Source organism: Channa argus, chromosome 18 (genome assembly GCF_033026475.1).
Source record: "Channa argus isolate prfri chromosome 18, Channa argus male v1.0, whole genome shotgun sequence".
NCBI classification, from domain to species: Eukaryota; Metazoa; Chordata; class Actinopteri; order Anabantiformes; family Channidae; genus Channa; species Channa argus.
In genome coordinates, this window is record NC_090214.1 from 9136649 (window position 1) to 9160728 (window position 24080).

At 38.1% G+C, this 24080-nt stretch overlaps 1 protein-coding gene across 2 annotated transcripts in view; it reads left to right on the forward strand.

The window, feature by feature from the left end:
* Positions 1-24080, forward strand: part of LOC137103714 (astrotactin-2-like) — a 232417-nt gene that overhangs the window by 77775 nt on the left and 130562 nt on the right. For both annotated transcript variants that reach the window (XM_067484310.1, XM_067484309.1), the window contains exon 4: positions 8482-8634. In XM_067484310.1, the coding sequence (XP_067340411.1) occupies positions 8482-8634 (153 nt within the window). The remainder of the gene's footprint in view (positions 1-8481; positions 8635-24080) is intronic.

A 24080-nucleotide genomic window follows, 5' to 3' on the forward strand; every position in this document is an offset into this window, starting at 1 on the left:
AAAAATTTAATAAATCACAGAGGAAATCAGAGTTGGGGGTGAACCCCCTTTTTCTCCTCATTGATCTCCCCTGTGCTCATTTGCTCCCCAAGCCGTGAAGGATAGGAGCAAAACTAAGGGAGAGATGTGAATAAAGTGAGTGTGTGTGTGTATGTGTGTGCATGGGACTGTGTGCATATGTGTTGGAAGTACGGGCAAAGAAAAGATGTGTTAAAGTGAGTAATAAAAGGAAATGTAATAAAAAATCTGCTGGAATTTAATTTCTTGTGCTCTCAGTTTCTTTTCCTCCTGCAGATTTGCTCCAAATTAAAACAGCAGGGGTTTGTAGGGTCCAAAGATCTACAGAAATGTTCCATCACTTCCCTTGTGGCAATTTCAGCCTCTGTGAATATGAATGCTGTTGGGCTGCTTGGCGGCAAAGCAAAGCGTAGTAACAGTTTGTGGCTGATTTCCAGTTAGAACTTGCATGTGGTGGCTTTAAATTGACAATGGGTATGTCAGTAATATCACAGCATGTTGAGTTTGTTATTTCATTTTTGTTCTGTCTTTGGTGGCCTACCTTTAAGTGGGTATTGCTAGGATGTCTGGTATAGTATTATTGTTCACAAATTCCTTATAAGCTGATGACATTAGCAAATTGTGCTACTGGCATATTTGAAAAATTTCCATTGCATATTTAAAGAGTTTTGGTGGAGTATAGTTTTGCTAAATCGATTTGACTAAATATGCATATCCATATCATTGTGGGGGCTGAGGGGTAGTGCGGGGCACACCTTTCCTTCATAGTGGCTTGCAACAGTTTGACGGGGATGACGTATACAATAATCGCCATTTAATACACTGAAAAGCTTTCACAATAACAACACACATTTTCATTACACATTATAGAGGTTTTAGAAATGTAAAAAAAAATTCAGTATTTTTAAAGCTAGAGCCCTAAACAGCTATTGTAGAATTTGGTAACATATTGAGTGATTTCCTCTTTACTACAGTGCCATATATTTAAAGTCAGAGCATTGTGATCCATCTTACAACCTGCATTGCAAACTGCGTCACCACCTGCCGGCATTGTTGAATAACCTGAAAATGTTTCCTACTGTCTCACTGACATTTGCTGGAAGCCTTGGAGCCTTGGAGAAATAAGGGTCAACACTATTTATGGACACAATGTCAAGGTCAAAGGTTTCAGATTCTGACAGACAGCAAATCCCATAGCCTATATGAGCAATTGTTTTGGGGAGTGAGCTTAGTCATCTGCCCTTTTTGGAGTAGCTACTACTTCAGTATACTGTAGTTTTATTAATTTTTTGGGCTGACAGATAAACAGATATTGATAGATATTGCCATTCATGATGCTGGGTTCAGTTTCTGTGCAGTTATAACTATGGAATCATGGTATCGGATTTTGTCATAATAACCATGTCATTTTAAAAAATGCTTTTGCAAATGAGCTTGGTCAAATGTTTTACCAGTGAATATGGTGGTAAAATGCATGGTATGTATTTGTTCTACATAAAATATTGCTATTGTCATTGGCCTATTTCCCAGTGACTGCTTTGACCAGCCATAGCAACGATGGGGCCCTTTAACAGGAAAGGCGGTATAGATAATGGATGGCTTGATAATGGATGGATTGATAATGCCTTGTAATTGTTTATGAAATCGGTTTTTCCCGTCACCATGAAATAAGTAGTATTGTATACCAATTCAACCTAAAAGACACTGTCAAATATACAAAAAATAAAATCTTACAGTTGGTGTTGGTATTTTGGCCTAAACTTAACTTATTAAACAGACAAACAATTAGTTTGACAGAATATGAATCCAGTATACAGTTAGATTCTATTTTATTGACTGAAATTCTCTCAGCAATGAAGCAATGGATAAGTAATTAGTCCTCCTGTTCACCATGGAGACATGTGTCCTACAGTTATGCGTGTAGGATTCATCATACAATTGTCCCCATTTTACATACACGTGTCTAGTTAACTTGCCTTTTTTAGTGTAGCATGTGTGCATAGCTAAAATAACTTATTCCCAATGTTTAAAATAGTTTTGTACAGTTTATAAAATTGCTGGGCGATGAGGAGCTTGTTATTGCAAAAGCTTTTTGTGTTTTGTATGACTAGTGATGCTTTTCTGTCACCCTAGTGTACCTTTAATAGGGGCACTGAGTACATGTCCGTCAAAAAGCAAGTGGCAGCAGATTCCCCCTCACTGGGACTATATGAGTGAATTCCCCACCAATGAGGTCCCAGGGGAGGAGAATAAGAGCTGCTGAAAGAGAAGAATGAGAGAAAAGCAGATATTTTGTCTTGTAGTTCAGATGTTCACTGTTCCATGCTCTAGACATCTAGACATATAAAAGTATAGACTATAATCATCCTGATTGTGGTTGTGACTTTGGCACCATTCACGTTAATAATAACAGTTATTTTAAATAAATTCATGAAGACATTAAATATTTGCTCAGGATTCTATTTTATGTACACTGCTGTGCTTAACGTGCAGTGTACATAAAATAGCAATGTTCCCCATGGACAGGAAGCACAGAATAAATGAGGAGTGGAGGACTTAAAAAATATGTAAAATATTTTCATAGACCAAAAAACAAGCACATATATTTACATCCACACATAGAAGACAAACACCTGTGTGAGCACACAAACAAGTGCAGGTGTGCAGCTGAACAAAAACAGAAAATGGAGTAGGGTTATCTTCCCATACTGAGCGCTGTGAGACCACCAGGAATAAGTTGACTGAGGCACCATGCTGTTGACATCCACTGCTTATGAGACACTGTTAACACACACTCAGCAGTGATAAGAGACTAACTGCAGATAAGGGAGATGAAAAAGAGAACATAAATGCATCAGTGCTTTAGCTGACATTGAACTCAAAATGAGAAGACAGTGCGGACTTGGGGTCTGGGGAAAAACAAATGTCAGAATGAAATACCCTGGTAGCCGCCTCTGACAGAAGAGAGAAATGGGGTAGACACCTAAATAGTGAGCGGGCTACTAGAGAAAGATTGTTGCCAGAGTCTGCATTTATTTTTGTCTTTTATTCAGAGCTAATGCGGACGGGCCTGTCTTAGGAAAATCTTTATCAACTGTAAAAAGTCTAGTGCTAACATGGTGGAACATCATGTTTGTATTCGATTCAAATGATTGCTGTGCATAAAGCATTTACATATCAGCAAAATAACTGTGATTGTTTAGCGAACTTTATTTGACAAACACACTCCCATCATAGTGTTTCATGATAGTTGAGATTTAAAAGTTAGGTGTGGGTTAGTGAGGAAGACAAAGCTGAATCCAATTCAGTGTCGTGACAACCTTTGGAGACAAATTATATTTGTTTCAAGGAGACAGTGGCTTTATAACACTTCTGTCATCACTCCTAACCTCTACATGGAACAAAGAAAGTGAGATGAAGAGAGTTCCAGGAGGCAATGAAATATGTATGCAGGCATTTAACGTCAAAAATGCTGTTAGAGACTCTTCTCAGTCATTGCAGGTCAAGCTTAAGTGCCAACCACCTGAGCCCTTTTTGTTTGTTTGCCAACCTTAGGTTCCTGAAGTAGCCTGGCACTACCACAAGTTCCCCCAGGGAGTGGCCCTCACTAAACCCTTTTTGAGTGTACGCATTTATTTCAAAGTTACCATTTCAGCAGAGTGTGTTGACACTACAGGTGAAGCCAAGGACCATTAGCATTTAAAACACACAGAAAATAAATGCGGTGAGGAGACTGAATGTGCATAAGCCTTTGGAGTCTTTTACAGTTAAAAATCTAGCGGCTCTACAAGGACAAGATACATTTATTGTGCCTTATAGGGAAAAATATTCAAATTAGAAACTACTCCCAAGGACTTTCACACATAAAGAGGTGAAGTACAGAGATAAATACAATCACAGTCCTTCATAAAATTCTAACATCTGATTATTTACAATTAAAAAAAATTTCCTGTTTGCCTTTGACTCTTGACAAGTATATTTTTCTAACAAATGTTTTTTTATTTTTAGTTTTTTGTCCTTTCAGTTTATCCTGTGAGTTCAGGGTGGGCACAGTGGATCATTTGTCTACATGTTGATTTAGCACAGCTTCCTGACACGACCCATCCAACTTTATACCGGGCTTCGGACAGGCACTGCACAGCTTGGGATGGGGATGGGCTGTTGGGGGTTCACTGTCTTGCCCAAGGGCAAGAGTGGGGCGCGAACTTCTGACCCTATGGTTGCTAGATAGCCATTCTACCACCTGACCCACTGTCGCGCCCTCATTTTTCTAACACATGGTATAAGTGGTAAATGGTAAATGGCCACGAATATAGCGCTTTTACCCTCAGCGCTTTGCAATGGTGCTTTTCAGTCATTCACACAAACACTCACACACTGTGAGTGTGAGGACCCTGTGGTCCATGGACAACTTATACAAACAACAGTAATTATTCAGTCTGTGTCCACTGGTATAGGAGTGTATTTTATTTAGTGACTGATCAGTGATCACTCTTTGCCTCGGTGTGGGAAAAATAAATATATCAAACTGAATTTGAAGAAAACAGGGATGGGAGATGGGAAATCCTAACAAGTTGGTGCCTTAAAATGTGGGGAACTCTGTTTTTGTGTTGTGTTCCAATACATTTCTGTAAGGTGGTAGCAGGAAGAAAGCATTCCTTCAGCAAAAGGTAGATCCTTCACACAGCCAACCGTTGGTTTAACTTCACTTTACAAAAACACTGCCAGGAGCAACCGCTACTGTAGCTGCTGCAGCATCAAAGGCTGTGTGCAATGAAAGCAGCTGCTATTTCAGACAGGATCATGTTGTTTTTATTTATTGTAATTTTAATGGGAACTTTAGTTGACTGTATGATGGCAGAGTTCAGAGCAGGTTCTCTGCCCAATAGGGCAGAATTTATGGCAATAAACATTTCTGATGTTACATGTAGACCAGAAAAACAGCGGAATAAAAAAAAAATGTAAATGTTTGTAGTTTGTGATGTAATGCCTATTTTCTGTTTGTCTACTGGCCTGTAAGTAGAGCACTGATAGCAGTTAAGAGCAGTAAGTAGATGGCATATCTTAAATGAAGCAAAATGGGGCTGGGGTGCTGAGTGATTGATCCCTCACAGCTTTCAGTGAGTTTCGTGTCACTGGGCACTTAACAGCTATAATATGGATGCAGCAACAGCAGTAGCAATCAGACATGGAGTTATACACACAAGACACTGAAATACAAATTACTTTCACATAGTAAAATTATATTAGTGACAATATCCAATGAGATAACCCAGAAAGAAAAAGAAAAATGTATAGGCCATTTTCCCAGAATTGAGTTGCTAGGAGACTATTTGGTTCCAAGTTTAATTTCCGTGAGCTTTATTAGCAAATGCTGCAACAGGAAATTAAACTGGAAACATTTGAAATGGTTATTAGGTTATACCGAAATCACATTGGTAGATGGCATCATCATCTGTGTGAATACACAGATGGGTTACTACCTGCCATTAAAGGTGTTTAATGTCACCAGACTAACATTGTGCTTCAAATAATCAGGTTTAGCCTGAGACCTATTGTGCAAACTACAGTTTAAATACTACAAACAATTTAGCCTATTTTCTGTTTGTCTATAGTTGACACCATAATGGCTTACTCAGTAAACCATGTGGTTCTCCCACAAACTCAATCAAGCTCTTTATCTTTGATCAATTCATGTGGTGATACTATACTGATTTCTTTAACACACCATTACAATGGAAATGCTGTATGTATTGAACAGTGGTCATCTACTCGGGGCCTCATAAACCCCTGTCCTGTTTGTTTTTCTACTGTCCCTCAGTCCACTGCTGATTACCTGGATCAGGAGCCCTCAGTCAATCAGATTCAAAACAAGCAGGACAAGGGCTCTCGAGGAGCACAATTGGTGACCACTAATCTAAGTTAACATCCATTCTTCTGGCCAAAGGGAAGTTTAGATACTTAAAAAAAATAATAATTAAAAACCAATAAATCAAACATGGTTGGAGTTCCTTGGTGCAGCTTCAACAATAATGCAGACTTTGTACCAGACTGTTGTGGTGAAAAGGGAGCTAAGCCACAAGGCAAGGCTCTCAATTTACCATCAGTCTTTGTTCCAACCCCACCTATGGTCATGGGCTCTGGGTAATGACCAAAAGAATAAGATCACGAATGCAAGAGGCCAAAATGAGTTTCCTTCATAAGCTGAATGGGCCTTAGACATCCATAGGGAGCTTGGTGTAAAACTGCTGTTTCTTTTCATCGAAAATAGGCAGGTGAGGTGGTTCAGGTATCTGGAAATAATGTCTCCTGGGTGACTCAAATTGGAGGTCTTCCAGGCACAGCCAACTGGTGGGAGACATGGGGGAGATCCAGAACATGCTGGAGAGATTATATATCTCAACTGGCGTTGGAATGCCTCAGAATTCTGCTGAACGAGCTGGAAATTGTTGCTGGGAAAAGACAGGTCTGGGAAGCCTTAGTAAACCTGCTGCCACTGTGACCCAACTCTGGATAGATGAAGATGGAGATTTATTCATTCTTTGATAAAACACCCCCATCAATTTGCAAGATTTAAGAATAATATTTTATTCACTGCTAGTTCCAGATTAATATGTTTGTGCTACATTGTTGAGCCTGTGATACTGTCCCGTTATCATTAGAAGGGGGAATCCTTTAAAGCTAGTATAAAACGGCTTTGTAATATAACGTGTGGATTGTAAAAATCTGTTCCAAAAACTATCAAAATATATAAAGCATAAAGATTTTTGCCGCTGGTTTTGAGCTTGCTTTTCTTAACAATCAGAGAGTTTCTGTGATTTCTGATTTTTAGCAAGTTTTGCTGCTTTGCTAATTATTGTCATTTCATAACGACAAATAAAGTAAGAGACTGTGCTGCAGCATAGTGGACTATTACTGAGTGGAGTTGGGACAGTGGCTGCTGGTAGGAGCAGAGTGAATTAATTACAATAATTAAAGAGAGAATCTATGTTGTAGTCTATGGTTGTAGAAAACAAGTGTCTATGTGACAAAACACATGTCTTTCTTTTATGTCTGCCTTTCAAAGCCCTTTGGGATTGAAAATTTGGGAAGTAGTTTTATAAATATGTATAAAATTATTGATTTATTAATTTTTTTATACTTGTGGTTAGTGAAACTGTGACAGATCTGTTATTCAGTCCCTCCAGGGTGTTGCAACTGCAAGAATTAATCACCCCCCCCCCGCAAAGTCTGTATGGCCTTGCAATTGAAAACATCATACAATCAACATGTCAACGTGAATCACACTTACAAACGAAAAGGCTGTCTCCAAATCAGACACTTAAGGCCTCAAAAAGGTCCACAAAATCTTAAAGGTACTGGGCATTGCTGGCTCTCCATTTCTAATATCAAAAACAATGTGAATACCTCTGCCTTTTCACTTTTACCTCCGTCCTCTGCACCTCACTCTCTTTCTGCTCTTGCATACACATTGGCTTGCATTACGAGCATCCACTGGGAACAACACATCGCCATTATTCACGGAAACAGTACACCTCACAGCCAGACTGACACATGAAAAGATGCTGATGATTGGTGGGGGTACTATAGTGGTTGGGGTGATGAATGGCCGTATCTTTTGGAGATGGCTATACTGCTGTAAATATAGGGACAGAGCTGTCTTTACAGTTTTCTATGTGATTGTTTGTTCTGCCACAGTTATCCAACTCTGTACTTTCACTGCAGGGTACTTTCACATATGAAACTATAGCCTACATAGAGAAAAATGATTACTCCTTGCAGATTCCATCTATTTACATATTTCACAAGCCATATGAAATAAGGTAATTAACAGAGGTTATGCATTCATATACAGTGTGTAAATAGATACAATTTACATATCAAATGTTTTGTTTAACTCGTTCTGCCATAATGAGCTTAGAATAATGTCTATTCCTACAGTAATTAGTCTATTTGCTGGCATAAATAAGCCAAGGCATATCTAGAAAGGTCAAACCATATGAATTTCCTGTGCCTTTGTTTTTACAGTATTAGTAGTTACTAACTGTAGAGAAGGAGAAGAAAATCCCTTTTTCTACTTCCCTTTCTTCCCCCACTGCCAGTTGTTTTGGAGTCATTCATCAGGAAGAGTGAGACTGAACCATCAGGGGAAGCGTTGGCAGGATCCCTGTAGAGATGAGGCAATATTGAATTGATGGAATTGTTTAAAGGGCACAAAAAAAAATAGAATAGAAGGAATAACATGGTGCTGTATTTTTTACACTGTCTAAATTGGACAGCATAGTGCCTCACGATGCATTTCATATGGTCTTTTCTAAGCAATAATAAATAAACCAAGCTATTTGGGGTTTATGTGTATTTTGCATTTTTTACCTTCAGTGTCTGTCACTCTTCAAAGTGATTTCAACTTTAAAACCTTATGACGTGCCTGCCACTTCAATATTGTGTATCTCTTTTTCTTAGCCATTGACCCAAACACGGAGTCAGTAGAGGATTTGATGCAGAGGTTCCAAGACAGTTTCCGTGTCCCTAACACGCCGACGGACTTGTCTCACTACCAGCATGTCATGCACAGCTCATCGACAGGCCGCCGGAGGGCTCCAAGCCACACCAGAGGTAGCACACAAAGTACAAATGATTATTTATATTCTTAGTGTGTTTTCTTTCACTTTACTGTTTTCATTGGGCAGTGTTTTCAAGCTGTGACTTTTTAAAAATGACCACAACGGAATATCACATTAACGTACATATTCTTTACACTGCTGAGTAATATTATCCGTATAGTAGTTTGCAAATTGTTAGTGCTTTTAATTCTCCAGGTGGCAATTAGTGTCAATTAATGCTGATGTATTCATTTCCGTGTGACCGAAGGGGCATATGCCAGTATCTATGGGGAATTTCGTCTTTAGCTTATGCCTGACCTGCATGTTTTTCTGACAAGCACATGCAAACAAAGCAAAAATAACTAATATTTGAATTTCTGACCTCCAGCTGTCTGTATTACCCTGAGCCAACATGGTACTGCGGAGAAATATGAAAAATGTTTTTCACAGCAATTTTCACAATTATTATTATTATTATTATTATTATTTAAGAATTTGTGCATCTTCATTTCATATCTCGTTAGAGATATAAACGTAGTAATATGTAAGTTGTTTTTTTTCCTTTGCTTTTACATGACGTGCCTCGTGCAGACACCAAGGCCCGGCGCATAAAACTCAGTGTACATTCACAACAAATTATTAACTACTGCTTTATGAACTACTTGACCCATGCATCCCTTACAGTTTAGGATGTTGTGTCTCTACCAATTTTGAGACCATGTTCGTTCCCTTGGCCTCCCGCAGTTAACACTACGTGGTTTAACTTCACATTTTTGTAACCTATGCAATAAAAATTTTACATAGTATTTCCTTATAATTGCCCTCAATTTACTCTTTGCGTTTTCTATGTCATTAAAAATCAAATCATAGTTTCATACTGAAAAACTGTGCTTTGCATAATGCAATGTGGCACAATGCACTAGCCTCTACCTAAGCATAAAGTCTACTCGTTAAAAGAAGCAACTCAGCAATTTTGCATCGTATGCATTCTTAAATAAAGTATGTGTTTATATTAATATTGTCTTTTGCATGAAATTCCTGGGAACAAAACTCAACATTACAGTACATATGCACAAAATAAAGAAGAATAACCTTTCTGTGAGGGTGGAGGTTAAAAGAGTTAATAATTTTACTATCTAAAACACATCACCATGGTTTCTACCTACCAGAGTTAACTGTAAAATATAAAAAAGAGTGCATCTTGCTTCAACTTTCTGAGCAGCTAATGCCTACAAAATTAAAACCATGCAGGTCAAGCTTCTCAAATCTCTGTGAAGGACACTGCTGAGAAATGTCCTTTCTGAGGTCAACAGTAAGGGAGTCTCCTTTGAGGTCTTTAATTAGTTGTGAAGTTTTGTCCACTGTGCAAAAGCATAGCCAATACTACAAACATGATAATGGGACAAACACTTAAAGTGAGGAGGAAACTCTATTAGTGGGAGTGAGGTTAAAGGGGAAGTTAATTGGTCAGACCCTGAAGGTTAGTGCTTGGTAAGTGAAATTAATGCATTGCTGAATTCCTTGCGTTTGGCAGGCAGAGCCCAGGAGGAAAGTGGATTCTTGCTCCTTTTACGCTGTATAATAGCAACAGTTCTTCTTTTTTTCCCCTTTGCCACTGTGTATGTTTTCTTGTTAGATCCGACCAAGGGTCTGTGCATGTGGCGGCAAGATTTTTCTGCAATGCTGTCACCAATACAAACCATTGGCAGTGTCACAAATACTTTTGCAAAATGAGCTGTGGGCCATATTATAGACAATATAGCTCACTAATACTGTGCATGAGAGAAGTCCATGTCATGTAGGTCTGACTGTGCAATAAAGAGAAGCAGAGTGGAAGACATCGTCTCTGAGCTTTATAAGAAGTGACAGGAGGTTTTTAAGCAAAGCTTCAGGAATTATTGTCACTGACATACACGGCATGAAATATGTGGGTTGGTCACACTAAAGTCATAGGTTTTACCATTTTCACATGTATTTTAAAAACATCTACTTGTAATGACAAATCCTGCTTACACGGAGGAGTAAATGTTAAATGTGTCCTTGCAAACATGGTGCAGTGTCAAAGGAATTACACTTAAAAACCCCAAATTAGCTACTTCAAAGAATCTCCTTTTTTTTTTTTGCTGTGTCCTTCTTGAAAGAGGATGGTACCACAGTGATTCTTAAAACACAGTACGACACATTGCTTTCAACCATAAAAGACTGAACCTGGGCTTTGGTTCCCAAAAGCTCCTCAAGGCCCCTTTCAGACAATGTTTTAAAATGTGTGAAAAGAAACAAAACAAAAACAAAGCCTTTGTCACGTATTTGGGTGGGTGAGTGCATTTAAGGAGGCCCAACAAAGTACTGCAGCCTCGTGCTGACATAAAAAAGTTGGAGTTGGTGTTTGTAACATCATCCAGTCATGCTTAACCCTCCAGTTGTGTTCTGGTCAAATCTGACCGATTTACAAGTTTCTTTTCTAAAAAAGTTTCATCCGTTTGTCATGAGGTCATTAACATATGGCATCTGAATACACAAAATAAATATGAAATATTTTAATTAAAAAATAGTGTGTTTTACAGAACCTGTATACACCAATGCTCTATACATATGAAACAGAGGTCGAGTGCATTTCTACACTCCTTTCCCACACCCCAACACTCAGGTGGTTTTGAGCAGAGATAAACCACATGTGAAGCTCTGGACTTGAGTGGACCCCAAAGGAGGAGGAAGAAGAAAAAGAAGACCCAGCTACAGTTGTGGTCTCCTCTCAGTCCAAAAATGTCTATTTTTCCTGGATGTCATCTCCACCTAAGAGAAGAGGTCGTCCCCAGAGCCAACACGATATGTGTGTACACCAACTTTGTGCAACATAAGAAAAAAAACACAATCTTTATATGCCGCAGATGTGGTGTATTTATTTGCAAACAACCTGCAACGACCTCAGAATATTGCCCAACATGCTCATGAGAAGACACAACTGAGGAAGTCAGTTTTGACTAGGAACACAAAATGGGTTATTTTGTGCAACAGATTAGAACATTTTACTTTAAACTTTACTTTAAAAAAAGTGACTTTGGCAAACATTTTAGTAAAATACTCTACGATAAATAGTACAATGTATTGTACACTGTAAGTTTTGTCCACTGTGCAAAAGCATAGCCAATACTACAGACTTAGTATTTGTTATAATCAAAATAAAATCTATATAATGTTTTTTTTTTTTTTCATTAAAAAACAAGTGGTATGAGCTCAGTTAATTGAGACCTGCAGGACATACACAGCAAATACAAGTTCAAAACTTGCAATGTTCTCAAGAGCTGAAGTTGATAAAAAAAGATCTGCATGTTAGCATTCTAGGTGGATAATCTTTGTGAATGTTAGATTTAGTCTTTTTATCTCAAGTTCATGGAGATCAAAGAACAAACAGCTGCCACAATGATAACTTTCCAGAGATGTTACTCTTTATTTGCGGTCTATATGTTTTTGAACACACTTCAACCCTCTAACTGGACTTAATTGTTTGTATTTCAACGGTTTTATGTCACCTTGACTTATAGCTCCGTGCATTGTTTTGATGCAAGGGACAGCACCTTAATGTAGAATGTCTGGACAACGCCTAAGGCTAAGGTTATCTTTGCCCTATTGTACATCTATAGAGTAATCTTATCTAAACCTCACAAATCGGCCTCTGCAAGCCAAGTCCCCCCAGACTTGAGTAACAAGGTAGAATGATGCTGCCATCAGCTTGGTCAGTTTCTCATGTTAGTGATGGCTATTGTCCTCAGAATGAGAGTGGGTGTAGGAACAATAGGTTCTGTGCAGTTATGATGCATAGGGGATCCATCTGTGCTTGACCCAACACAACAATTTTTTAAATCTTTACTTTTTTTTCCTTGAAGCCCGAGAGATGCGAGAGAACGCACGCCATAAATAGCTGATTGGACCATTATCCCAAACCTGTGCTAATAGTTTACTAAGGAAAACATATTAATTAAGTTGAATTTGCATTTGCAAAAATACAGGAAAAATACAGTAGCTCAGCTTGTGTCAGCTCAGCTAAACCCTGCAGCTGTTCAGCTTCTCCCGGTGTCCACAAGCCTGCTTATTGTAATTTTGCTTTGTAGAAATGTTCCCTACTTCCCCGTCAGCATGCACTGCCCTAGTTTTTTGGATCAAATCATACCTGGAGAAAAAGGTGAATGCACAGATTTTGAATTTATTGTCATTACCTTTTCTTTTAACTCTGGTGTCAACAGAGTTTTTGGTACCGTGTGGCTACGGTGGCTAGTTTATCTAGAGTTTCAGATTCAGCTACTATGGAAAAATGTACAGAGTTTAAAATCAGTTTCTTGTTTCCATGGGACAACAAGATGACATAATCCTCCGAGTGATGCGATCTGGAGGCATTTTTGAGTTAGAAGAAGAGCGATATATTAGTTTAGGGAAGTCAGAGGGAAGTTTAATGGCATTAATTTACATGTTGTACCCAAACTAGATCCAAAATAAGAGAAGACGACCTTTAAAGGATATCAAATTACAGAAGGGAAACAAACAAAAACTGGCCTTAACTAACCACAGTGATAGTCCAGTTATGTACAGTTTGTTCAAATGTGTGTTTTATTGCTTATCAAGTGGATTTGGATAGCAAAATAATTTAATGAGTGTACACTTTGGGTTTGTACATTTCAGTGCCCTAAAATAGTGCTGGGAGTTCTGTGGTATGAATGCAAATAAGCCATGTGCAAGGGTTAGGTATACAGTTCATGTTGTTTAACTAGTGAACAGCGAAGATAAAACAGCAACAGCAGTTATATGTTAACTGAGAATAAAAGGACTCTTAATGAAAAAGACTTAGCTCACTTGGCTATATTATTTTGTTTTGTGAGGTTTTCAACGTAATGTAGGCTGCTGCTTTACAGTGTGAACAGCTTGATTCTTGAGTCTCTTGCAGTTTATGTTAGGCCCTTTTAATGTTTAGCCAGGAAACCTGACAGTATCGTATTTGGAGACGGGTTAGACAGCTAGGGAGTGTAGTTCAAAGGTGTCCCAGACACACAGTATTTACTTTTATCATGTATCAGTAGTTTCTAAAAACAGAAATATATTTTCAAAGCTAAATCTGAACTTGATGAAGGCAGAAATCTAAACTGTCTTAAGCCGTAGAGTTGAAAGGTGCTGACCAATACAAAACAAACACTTATCAAAATGTATGAATGGCCTTAAGTAATTTTTTCTGCATCCTCAAACCAGATAAATTGTATATGGAAGCCTCTGAGAGCTGAAACATTGATGAACTGTCATGAAATGAATGAACAAAACATGGCTTGCTTGAAATTCCAGCTATGCAAGTTGAACATGTCTTTGTAACATTACAAAGTGATGTGGCATCATCCAGTAACAGAGGCTGCTGCAACTAGTGCACTGCATGCCTCCCAGTCTTTAGGTGCTTTTTTAGGTTCCTCATTACCACCTCTTTGACTGAAGTGCAACATTCACATCTAGTGCGGAAAAATGCTGCTTCTTCAAGATGCATACATCTGGCTTAATGTAATAGATAGTAAAAGCAATCTTATGAGGAGTTCATCTGGGTATGTGGCACATAAAATCATTTTTTATAAATGAAGCTTGTACTGTAAATCCACCGCCACATGGCAGCTGTTGTTTAAAGGATTTACCAGGATGGTGGGGTCATTTATGGGGACCCAAACTGGGAACATTGCCTCATGTTGACAGCACAATAGGCATGATGCCAGCACTCGGCCACGGTTTGAAGGTTATTCAGTTTTCAGAAGAACTGGTGGGAAGAACAAGGAGTTAAGCCCATGGACCACCTAATCAGTGAGCTGGATACATCTATGTCAACCTCCTCTGCTGAACTTGGGTCCGGTGTAGAAGTTCATTCTGTACTTATTTTGTTTGGTTCTGGGAGTGGCTGTTTTTGTTGACCGGAGATGGACGTTCCTCTCTTCCCAGACCTATAATCAGCATCTAGAAAACAATAAAGTATTTGTTAGGGATAGAGTAGAGTTGCTCTCTCCCATAGATTATGTTTTGTGCTGCCGTACTGTAGCTGCTGAGGTGCTGAGCATTTGTCGCTTATGACCTGAAGTTGAAAGATAGCGTCCCACTCATGCTCAGTGTATTTCAGATTGCTGTGAGTATTAAGAAGTTACTTTCTTGTTTCATCCTACAGGTATCAAGCCGCAGATTATAAAGTGAAAGAAATGTTCCCAGCCACCCAAAACTGCCACCAGAAACCACTTGCAAAAGAATTTTCATACTTGTGAAAATCAGGATTCACAAAGGACAAGGAAATATCTGTGTGCAATATCTAGTAGTAAGAAACAAATGTACTATTATGATAACTATGTCACTGTTGGTGAATGTAGGTGCCATTTTGTGATCTGTTTATATGTGCCTGTTACTGTGGTAACCATAGGTTACCTGCATATCTTTTGTTTGGCTAAAAAGTTGTTAAAATCTGAGTTAGAAAGGATGGAAAGAGGCCCTAGCTGTAGAAATTAAATTGCAATATATGTAGCAAGCAACATTTATGAAACACAATATTTTATAATCAATAAGAACATTAAGACTATTCCAGTGGCTTGAGGCAAGATCTGCTAATATGCATGCCAGCAAACAATCCGTATAGTCAAAGCAGCTTCTCTCTCCTGACCTACTATGGCAGCAGCACATGCTGTGGTGACACTCAGAATCACCATAGAACAGGGTCAGAACACAGATTCCATCTCACTGAAGCGAAGGCAGGAGGTTTCTGCATAAAAACAAAAGCAAAATTAACACTGGATCATGTCAGCTTCACACTGTTTATAATATATTTACTGTTTTATGGAATAACTGCTCTGACTTCAGACAAGGGTGAATATATGCATTTTATAACAAGCGGCACAACACTTACTGTATGTGCAGCATTAAACAGTGATTTCTGTAAAACTAGAAATACAAAATTTAACCATAATTTCTCTGCTGTAGCCACCATTCCAGAAAGACTTTGAAGTCACAACACATTGTGGTTTTGTCAAATATTAAGTTTTGTCCTTATTTGCATGCACCTCTGTGCATGCTATTCCCTGCTGCGGTATTAATGCATTTCCATGTGATGGCTAGAAGCTGTGGTAGTGGTTTGATGTGTCACAACGAATACTTTGGCTCATTATAGTGAGGATAACCTTATGGTTATTATCTAGCTTTTCTTATGTTTAATTGATGCTTTGAAGTAGCACATGAAAGTAGTTTTATGCTGTCTTATGTGTGTGTGTGTGTGTGTGTGTGTGTGTGTGTGTGTGTGTGTGTGTGTGTGTGTGTGTGTGTGTGTGTGTGTGTGTGCACGTGAGCACTCCATGGTTCTTAAATTCGTTCTGTGCTCAGCTCCACTTTCAGCAGTACTCAATCTTCACTGCAGACAAAACACAGTGATTACAGCTGTGGGTCTGCAGCCCCAGGCCTTCTCTACAACAGGCCATGTAGCTGATCTACTGCCAAGTCAGAGGAGCTTGTGACTTTGTTTTTCTATGTGTTTTGTGTGTGAGGGACCTAGAGAGACACAAAAAAAGACAGAGAGAAATCGCACAATTATCGATCCATCATAACACTGTCCTTTTAGAGTAGAATACAAATAATCATCAGTTTGATACACAAAGTTATTGACTACAATATCAGCCTTGTTAAACATTTTATACAAAAGTTTATTTCACACTGATTTACATATCTATGGTTTTGTTTGGGCTGTTGGCAAGAAGGATCTCATCACCTGTTTTTTTATCTAAAATAAAAGGTCATAAAGTTTTATATAAAACAATTTAAAAAGAGATGAACTTGATATATATTATATTGATTTAAACTACATTTGCTTAGGTAATGAAGTTCCAGACTACAGAGCAAACTCACACCAATATACTAAAGATATCCCAAAGCCGATACCAGTATCTTGAATCACGTTTGGTGGAAACTGTGTTTATGTATGAACTGTCTGTCTGAAATTAGTCTTCCAGCTTCACCCCTGCCATTTGTGCAAGCAGTGTCTGCCTGTAATTCAGTGTAGGATTGCAGGATTTGCACACAGTGTGTACTAATGTGTACTGAGCATCTGTGGCATAAGCATGCCTTTGATGATGAATTATGTTCAATCTTAGGACTAAGTAATTTTTTATTTGTTACTGAAGCTTGTGAACATGAGCTAAGCTAAGAACTGTTTCTGTTCTTGACCTACCAAATTTTGGAGGTGGCAGACTGTGCAGAACTGGGCCAAACCTGCAGGAGGCTAATTCTCATACCACCAGACTAAGTCAACATTGAAGAATTGATTTAAATACACAATACTATACACTTTGAGCTAAAATGTCCTTAAATATATTGTCTTTAAACCAAATTTAGGGCTGTTTTTTAAGATTTCTTAAGACACAGGCATCCTGTCAACTATCAAATGAAAGCTACAGTAAAGATGTTTTTATTAACAGACAAAAGGATTTTGTAGAAAGTTAGAGAGAGACAGCATGCCTTTGTACTTTGGAAATTGCTTTCCTTTGTACTAAATAACTCAGAACAGTAACAAGAGCAACTCATTACAAATCTAAGGTACACAGATGACAACAAGAAGTAAAAAGGGACCAATTACCTCAGTGGTTTAGAGAATTTCTTAAGCTGGAGGAGACCAATGACACACAATCTGAGGTGAGATTAAGCTCAAAAGCGGTGACATGCATAACAGAGATGTGTCTGTGTGGTCAGAGGTGGTAGAAGAGTTACCTCTTCAAATTCTTTACTCAAATGTACCTAAAATGTACCTAAAGTACAAGTACTCCACTTGCAATCAATCCATTGCTGTTGATAACATAAATGTGAAAGTCTTGTCCAGATGTATTTAAACTTTAAATACAAAAATAAAGCAAAGTTATTGTAAATATCAGGAATAAGGCCCAAAGTTATCTATGAACTTGGCGTGGTACAAAAATGACACAGCTGGTAAGGCCCAAGCAGATTTTAACCAATCTATGTACTAACAGGTGGTAATGCATAATAATACAGAACAGTTTGTTAGCTGATTAGATTTTGTAATACAAATGTTTATTTTAAAAAAAACTATCAGAGAAGTGTGTCAGGGTTTGAGGATGGCTGCTGGTGTTGACACGTGGAAACACTGTAGAGCAAACAGCCGTGCAATTTGGGATTATCCCCTACCTCAGGCAGCCATGACTCTCCAGTCTGGCGAGGAGGAGGGTTACGGAGCAGAAGTCGTCTTTAAACATAATTACTGGCAACAGATACATTGTACATTTAAGTCGTTTTTTAAAAACTAAATAGGAAAAGTTCATGCAGTTAAAGTTCCTGCTGGCAATTTCAGAATGATAAAGCCGACCGTATAATGTGTTGGTACTGTTGGGCCCTAACCTCAGTGCTTGATACACTGATTCAAAAAGTCTGGGGCTACTCTTTGACGTTGCCCACAGCTGAGGGTATTTCTACTGTATTTAGGTGGTAGGTAACTTTGGGGGTGGGAATGTTTTCTTTATATGATGTATTGGTATCGTAGCATTAGCAAAAAAAAAAGTGTTATAAATGATAAAGAAAAAGTTATATATAATTTAGGGGCTTATTCAGAAATGTACGCATTACATGCAGAAATCTAGGCCTGTCAGAATAATTATGTTTTTGAACTTAAGTTACAATATATGGACATAATGTTGATCATTTTTGCTGACCTTGAAATTGTTCTTCGTGTTTGCATTCTTATGTTTACATGAAAAATGAACGTCTCGTCTTGTCTTTGTGTCTGAGGCCGCACAGATTGCTCTGCACCGAAAATGTTTACCATTGCGAGATCCCTTGTTTTTGCTTTAATTGTTGCTTTAATTGTTAATTGTTAACAGTTGGCTGATAGGCATTTAATGCTATAAAATCTATCGATAATATATCTATCTGTATAAAGAAATTATTGTAAAAACAACACCGAACTTTTTATGTGCTGCAAAAATATTAAACATAAGGAGAGTTGTCAGAAATGTAAGCAGGCAAAATACATTGTCTAAATTAAATAGATGTCACAACAGGCCAACACAAAACGCGAATCGCCCTGAAAAAGTTGTTTGGCTATGTCCACCTTTCACATTATATCTAAAACAATTGTGATGTTTCTTTCACCTTAGAACAATTTTAAAAAGCTACTGACCTTGTACTCATTGGAGGCCTTTCACACATCCCTTTGCTCTTTTGTGAATTTCTCAGAATTCTCTTTGTTGTTGGAATTACCTTTGTGTGTACATCACTCATAAGATATCCGTAATGTCACCAAATGGATTTCATGGATACTTTGTCAGTACCATTATAATAACAGGCTTCCTGCAGTGGTTGCCTTTTCATTTTAGGATTGCTTTTAAGAGTTTATTTTATTACGCCCCAGCATGAATTATCCATTACTAGGTCTTACTCTGACCTTTTAACTCCCTTTGAGACAGACAGTAGCAGACTGTCATAAAGCGAGATCCACCATCTAGCGAAAATATGGAGCAGAGCAACTGAGAAGCCTGCAGAGAAGATATTATTCCGTAATAATGCATAAGTTACAAACTAAGCAACCAAACCTCACCTAATGGAGTTTTACAAATGACCCATCCATTTGCTTCCTTTTGGTAATGTTGTCCTGTGCAGAGAGCCAGGGTTGCTGGCTGAGAGCACCTGACAACGCCTATGCTTTTTTCATTGATCTGCTGGATGCTGAATGGACATGAGCAACTGGCCCACTGTTAAACTGAATTCTAGCCAATGTAAAGACAACGATACTTAAAGAGGACACAGTTGTCAGTAAATAAAAAAAAAAAAAGACTAATAGGCAGGTTGGGGGCAGTGCCATGCTTTTTTTTAATACTCCAGTTTGGATGGGTTCAGTGGCAATGTAGCTATCCTGTGTTATCTATCTATCTTATACTGCTGTATAAGCTGGCTGATAGCAGGTTAGAAAAAAAATGTGCAGCAGGTTGCCAGAGTCCTTTCCAGCAACCGCATATCTAAAACTACCTTTCACTTTATCATGTCCTTATTGGCTCCAAATTGGTGGGGATGCTCTAATGCAGGAGAGATAAAATAAAAAATATAGAGATGAGTGTACAAATACTGAACTCGCTTAAGTACAAGTGCCAAGCGGTGCCTTGTAAAGTCTCCCACCTTCTCAAGTCTTTTCTCTCCCATATAACAGGTAGCTACCCATAAATTTAGGTTGTAAAATGTGTTGGTGGAGCTTATATTGTGACGCCCTCTGTTATAAGTTTTCAGCATTTTGTTGTTTATGTGTATTAAGAATGTGCTTGTGTGTGTGTGTTTGTGTGTTTTTTAAAAAGACAGCGGAGTAAAACGTTATTGATTGGGATTATTTTGGATAAGCAGGGAGAGCACTGAGACTCTGGAACAGAAGAGAGAAATGGCCACTGTGACATTCCTGTGGACTTTCTGCATCAATAAGCAGTTTGTTCTTAAAAAGGATTGACCGACTGGGACAGACAGAAAGCAGAAAGTAAATTACATGTTACACCTCCTGAATCCCATCTTGTATTTCTTGGTTTCCCTGTGCTTTATTTTTTAATCATTCAAACACATTGTACATCACACCTGCAAGATTCCAATTTATGCATTTGGTTATTATCGTGATTTAAAACAATAAGATTAACAATACTATTAAAATGACAGAGGCCTTAGTGGTAGTTCTCTCCAAAGTTTTACTTTGAAATCCACTTAGGGGAACCTGCCTTGGGTGTAACCTGACTCAATGAAAACAACTTTGCATATTTGCTTATGCAGCCTCTCAGATGCTGTCTTGTGCATTATAAATGCCTAATTCTCATTCTCTCACTTTTGTATGAAATGTAGGCGCTAGTTAGTGTTGAGTTTGAGTTGGAAATATTTAGCTTGCTGATGTCAGGCAGCCTGACTGCTGAATGCAGCTGTGCCTTAATGTGATTACCAGTTGCTGGGCCATGTGGGGCCTAGTGTTGCTGTCAGCTTAATTTACTCACAACCATTGTCACAGAAACAGGCGCCTCTGCAGCACGAGTGTCTGCATACAAAAGCATATACACTGTACAGTAAACACACAAGCTGACATTTAGGTGTATGTCAAGCAAACTAAGTCAAGGCAATTAATCTTTCTCAGAGTCACAAAAGTCACTGAGGTCACTAAAGTTGTGAGTCCTATGCAAACATATGCATGCACTTAATTAGAGAGCAAGGACACAACCTTTTGCCAACATATATATTGGCACATATAAAGTCAGCTATGGCACTATTACTATTTTCCTCTAATACTGTCATGCTTTCACACACCTTTATTTATCCACATGTCTGCATAATAATAGGTGTTGTTCGGGAAAAGCTACACTTAATGTTTTCTTTTCTCAAAAGGATAAATATTGTTTGGCGGCTATGGCTGTCACAGTTAAAAAAAAGTGTTTCCAATGAGAAGAATTCATAAATGCACAATAAATCACACACACTGTACTTTATACAGTACATGATGCATAATGAACAGTAAGGCTACCTTTCAAATGGGCAGTGCACATTAAGGAACCTGTGTTAAGAACTTTTGTCCATCAGAGGAGTGTGTGTCCCGGCAGCTTGACTCAGTGGAGGCTGTTCTGCAGCTAACCTCTATATAATATTTTAATTTATTGTAAAATCCATACGCTATAAATTTCAGCCTTTCCACTGCCATACAATTTGGCACTCACGTAGAGTTATTGCATCAACCAGACCAGCATTCAGTGCATAATTCATATACAGTGCTACCAAATGAATATAGTTACCGTATGTGTGTTTGTTTGACTTGTCTATCAGTATGACCTGAACATAACAGCAGTTTCAGCCAATCACTTCTGGCCATAGCAAAGTGGATCCGCTAAAAACAGGATAGGGAACAGCTAGAATTCAGGATCAAATTATTTTAAATGATTTGTCAGTGAAAAGCATCCTGTATTTGCGTATGTAAAACATTTTTGCCTGACTTTGCATTTCAGACTCAAATTCTTTGATGAGTCATGATAAATGAGGAAAATAAGCCATTTGTACCATTCTGTGCACCCAGCTGTAATATTGCTTCAGTACATCTGAGGCACAAATTCTTTGACATCTGTATTTGCACAGAGCCTCTTCCAAGCTGTGTAGTTTGGTACATTAGATGCAAAATGTCCATCAAACCTTCCCTGTGAAATAATCAGATGTCTCATTTTGTGTGACTAACAGTACAAAAGCAAACAATAATTTGTTTGTGCTGATTATTTTACACAGGTTTACAGGTTTCAAAAGACTAAGAGCTAATAACCTAAAATAGTCACATTTCCACAACTGGACCCAATGACTTCTTAGAGATTTGAATAATTGATATACATGCACAAACACACTTTCTTTAATTAATTGGAATGAAGAATACTCATTTCACCAGCCAATTCTGCTCTAGCTGGCTCTTAACCATCCCTCGCTTTATTACAGTCATGTCTTTCCGAGCCTCTCTTGTTACTACGACTACAGAAAATATTGGAAATTATTAGTGCAACTGGAATATTATATAGAAGCACAGGTCAAAATGTTCTGCTTTTCCAGATATGTCCTTCTTAAATTTGCAGCCTTGTTCTAACCTTAGATGAACTGTCCTTACTGGCTACAGTAACTAGGCTGGTATTGTTCTTCTGGGATAACTGACTGTTAAAACACTTAAGTCATGTGTAAAGAATATTTTTTAATTTTGAGTTCTATTTCCTGAACTACACTTTGGGCTGCGTTTGTGCCATGATGATGCATCCACAACACCCACCTATCACTACTTTGGTTTAGATGGCCCCCCAGTAAATAGCTTGGGTCCAAATCTGGGTTTTCTCTACAATATAAAGTCCCAGCACCTAAGTTTTTGCAGAGCACCTTGAAACAAAGAGGTAGGCAGCCAAAATGAATAACCTGTCAGTCAACAATCACATAATTTGTCTATACTGCCAACTCAGGATGGTAATTGGTGGTTATGGAAATACAGTAGTTGTAGGACAGTTTTACCAAACGCAAGTACTGAATTGAACGCTATAGAGTAGACACAGCAGAAATTGTGGAGTGTAAATCTAAAAAAAAAAGAAAGTGAAACTCAAGTGGAGTTCAGACTTTTTGCTCCCTTAATTTTGATCCAAGATTTTCAGAAGATGATTAGCTTTTACTGTTAAGTTTGAACTTGTCACCTCGCCCCACTGCTTTCCTGGTAATCAACTGTTAATTGCTACAGGAAACCGTGGAAAATAGTGTACTTCCTTCTCTCTCCTGTAGACTTTTCTTTTGCTTCAACTCATGTCTGAGTCTTTTCTGTGTGTAACAGTCAACATTAACTAGTCTCTGTGCCAGTCTTACTTTCTCCTTTAACCTACTTTAACACCAAATCACAACTCTTGCTGTAGCATATTGTGACATCTCATTCTCTGTTTGCCTGAAGCTTTTGTTTAGCTGTTTTCTTTTTCTTTCCCTTTTCACCTATGAATGTGCTCCCTCTAACTTTCTTGCAGTTAGTTCTCTCCGAGGGCTCATTTCTTTATTAGTCAACCTATAAATAAACATCCATATCCAGCATGAAAATTGTGAGATTATGAGGATGCTTGGATTTTAGAAATAAAACTTAGAATCAACTAATTGTTGTTTTTTTAAATAATGTTGATGACAGTGATGGTTGTTTAGGCATAGTTTTGTTTAGCAGTTCTTTTTAATTTTGTATTTTTTGTAGTCAGATTCCTATGAGATGTGCAATGTCCTTTTTTTACATTATGCCACAGTAAACACTGGAACAATTCCTGTCTGTGACTAACTGATATGTCACAGTCTGTCACACCCTGCAGTGTCGTTCCTTTTCGCCTGCATTTGTAATTTGTATCCTGCACAATGCTATCAAGTAAAGTGCGACTTCACTGTCTGAGAGCATATGCATTTTTTGCACACAAAAACACACTGTTCTGATCTGTGAAGAAGACTCTTATTGGTTATTGGTGTTATTTGGTTTATCAAAATGAAGAAGTCAGCACAGGTGTAAGGAGGAAGACTGTAATGAATAATGTATCATTTTCAGAAAGCATTGCACCATTTGAAAGCACTGAATGAAATTAATTGAGATGCATTTATTACAGACGGCAGATTGACAGATGAGGATATGACAAAATGATCTAATAGATTTTAGGGCTGTGAGAGGAACTGTAAAAACAAGATGGGTTTACTCCAGTAATTGAAATTTGTAGTACAGTAATGCTGAGTTTAGTTAATAGTGTCCTGGGTGTTTTTTTTGGACTTCTGAAGGCATTACTGCAGTCGGAGAAAAAAAAAGATCAAGACAGAGGAGAAAGAAATGTAGTGAAAAAGCAAGGAAAGCCGTGAAATAGAAAAGACCTAGGGCTAGATTTCCAAAGACTGTTGCACCTTGTTTCACATTTATTCTTGTGTGTGTTATTTATC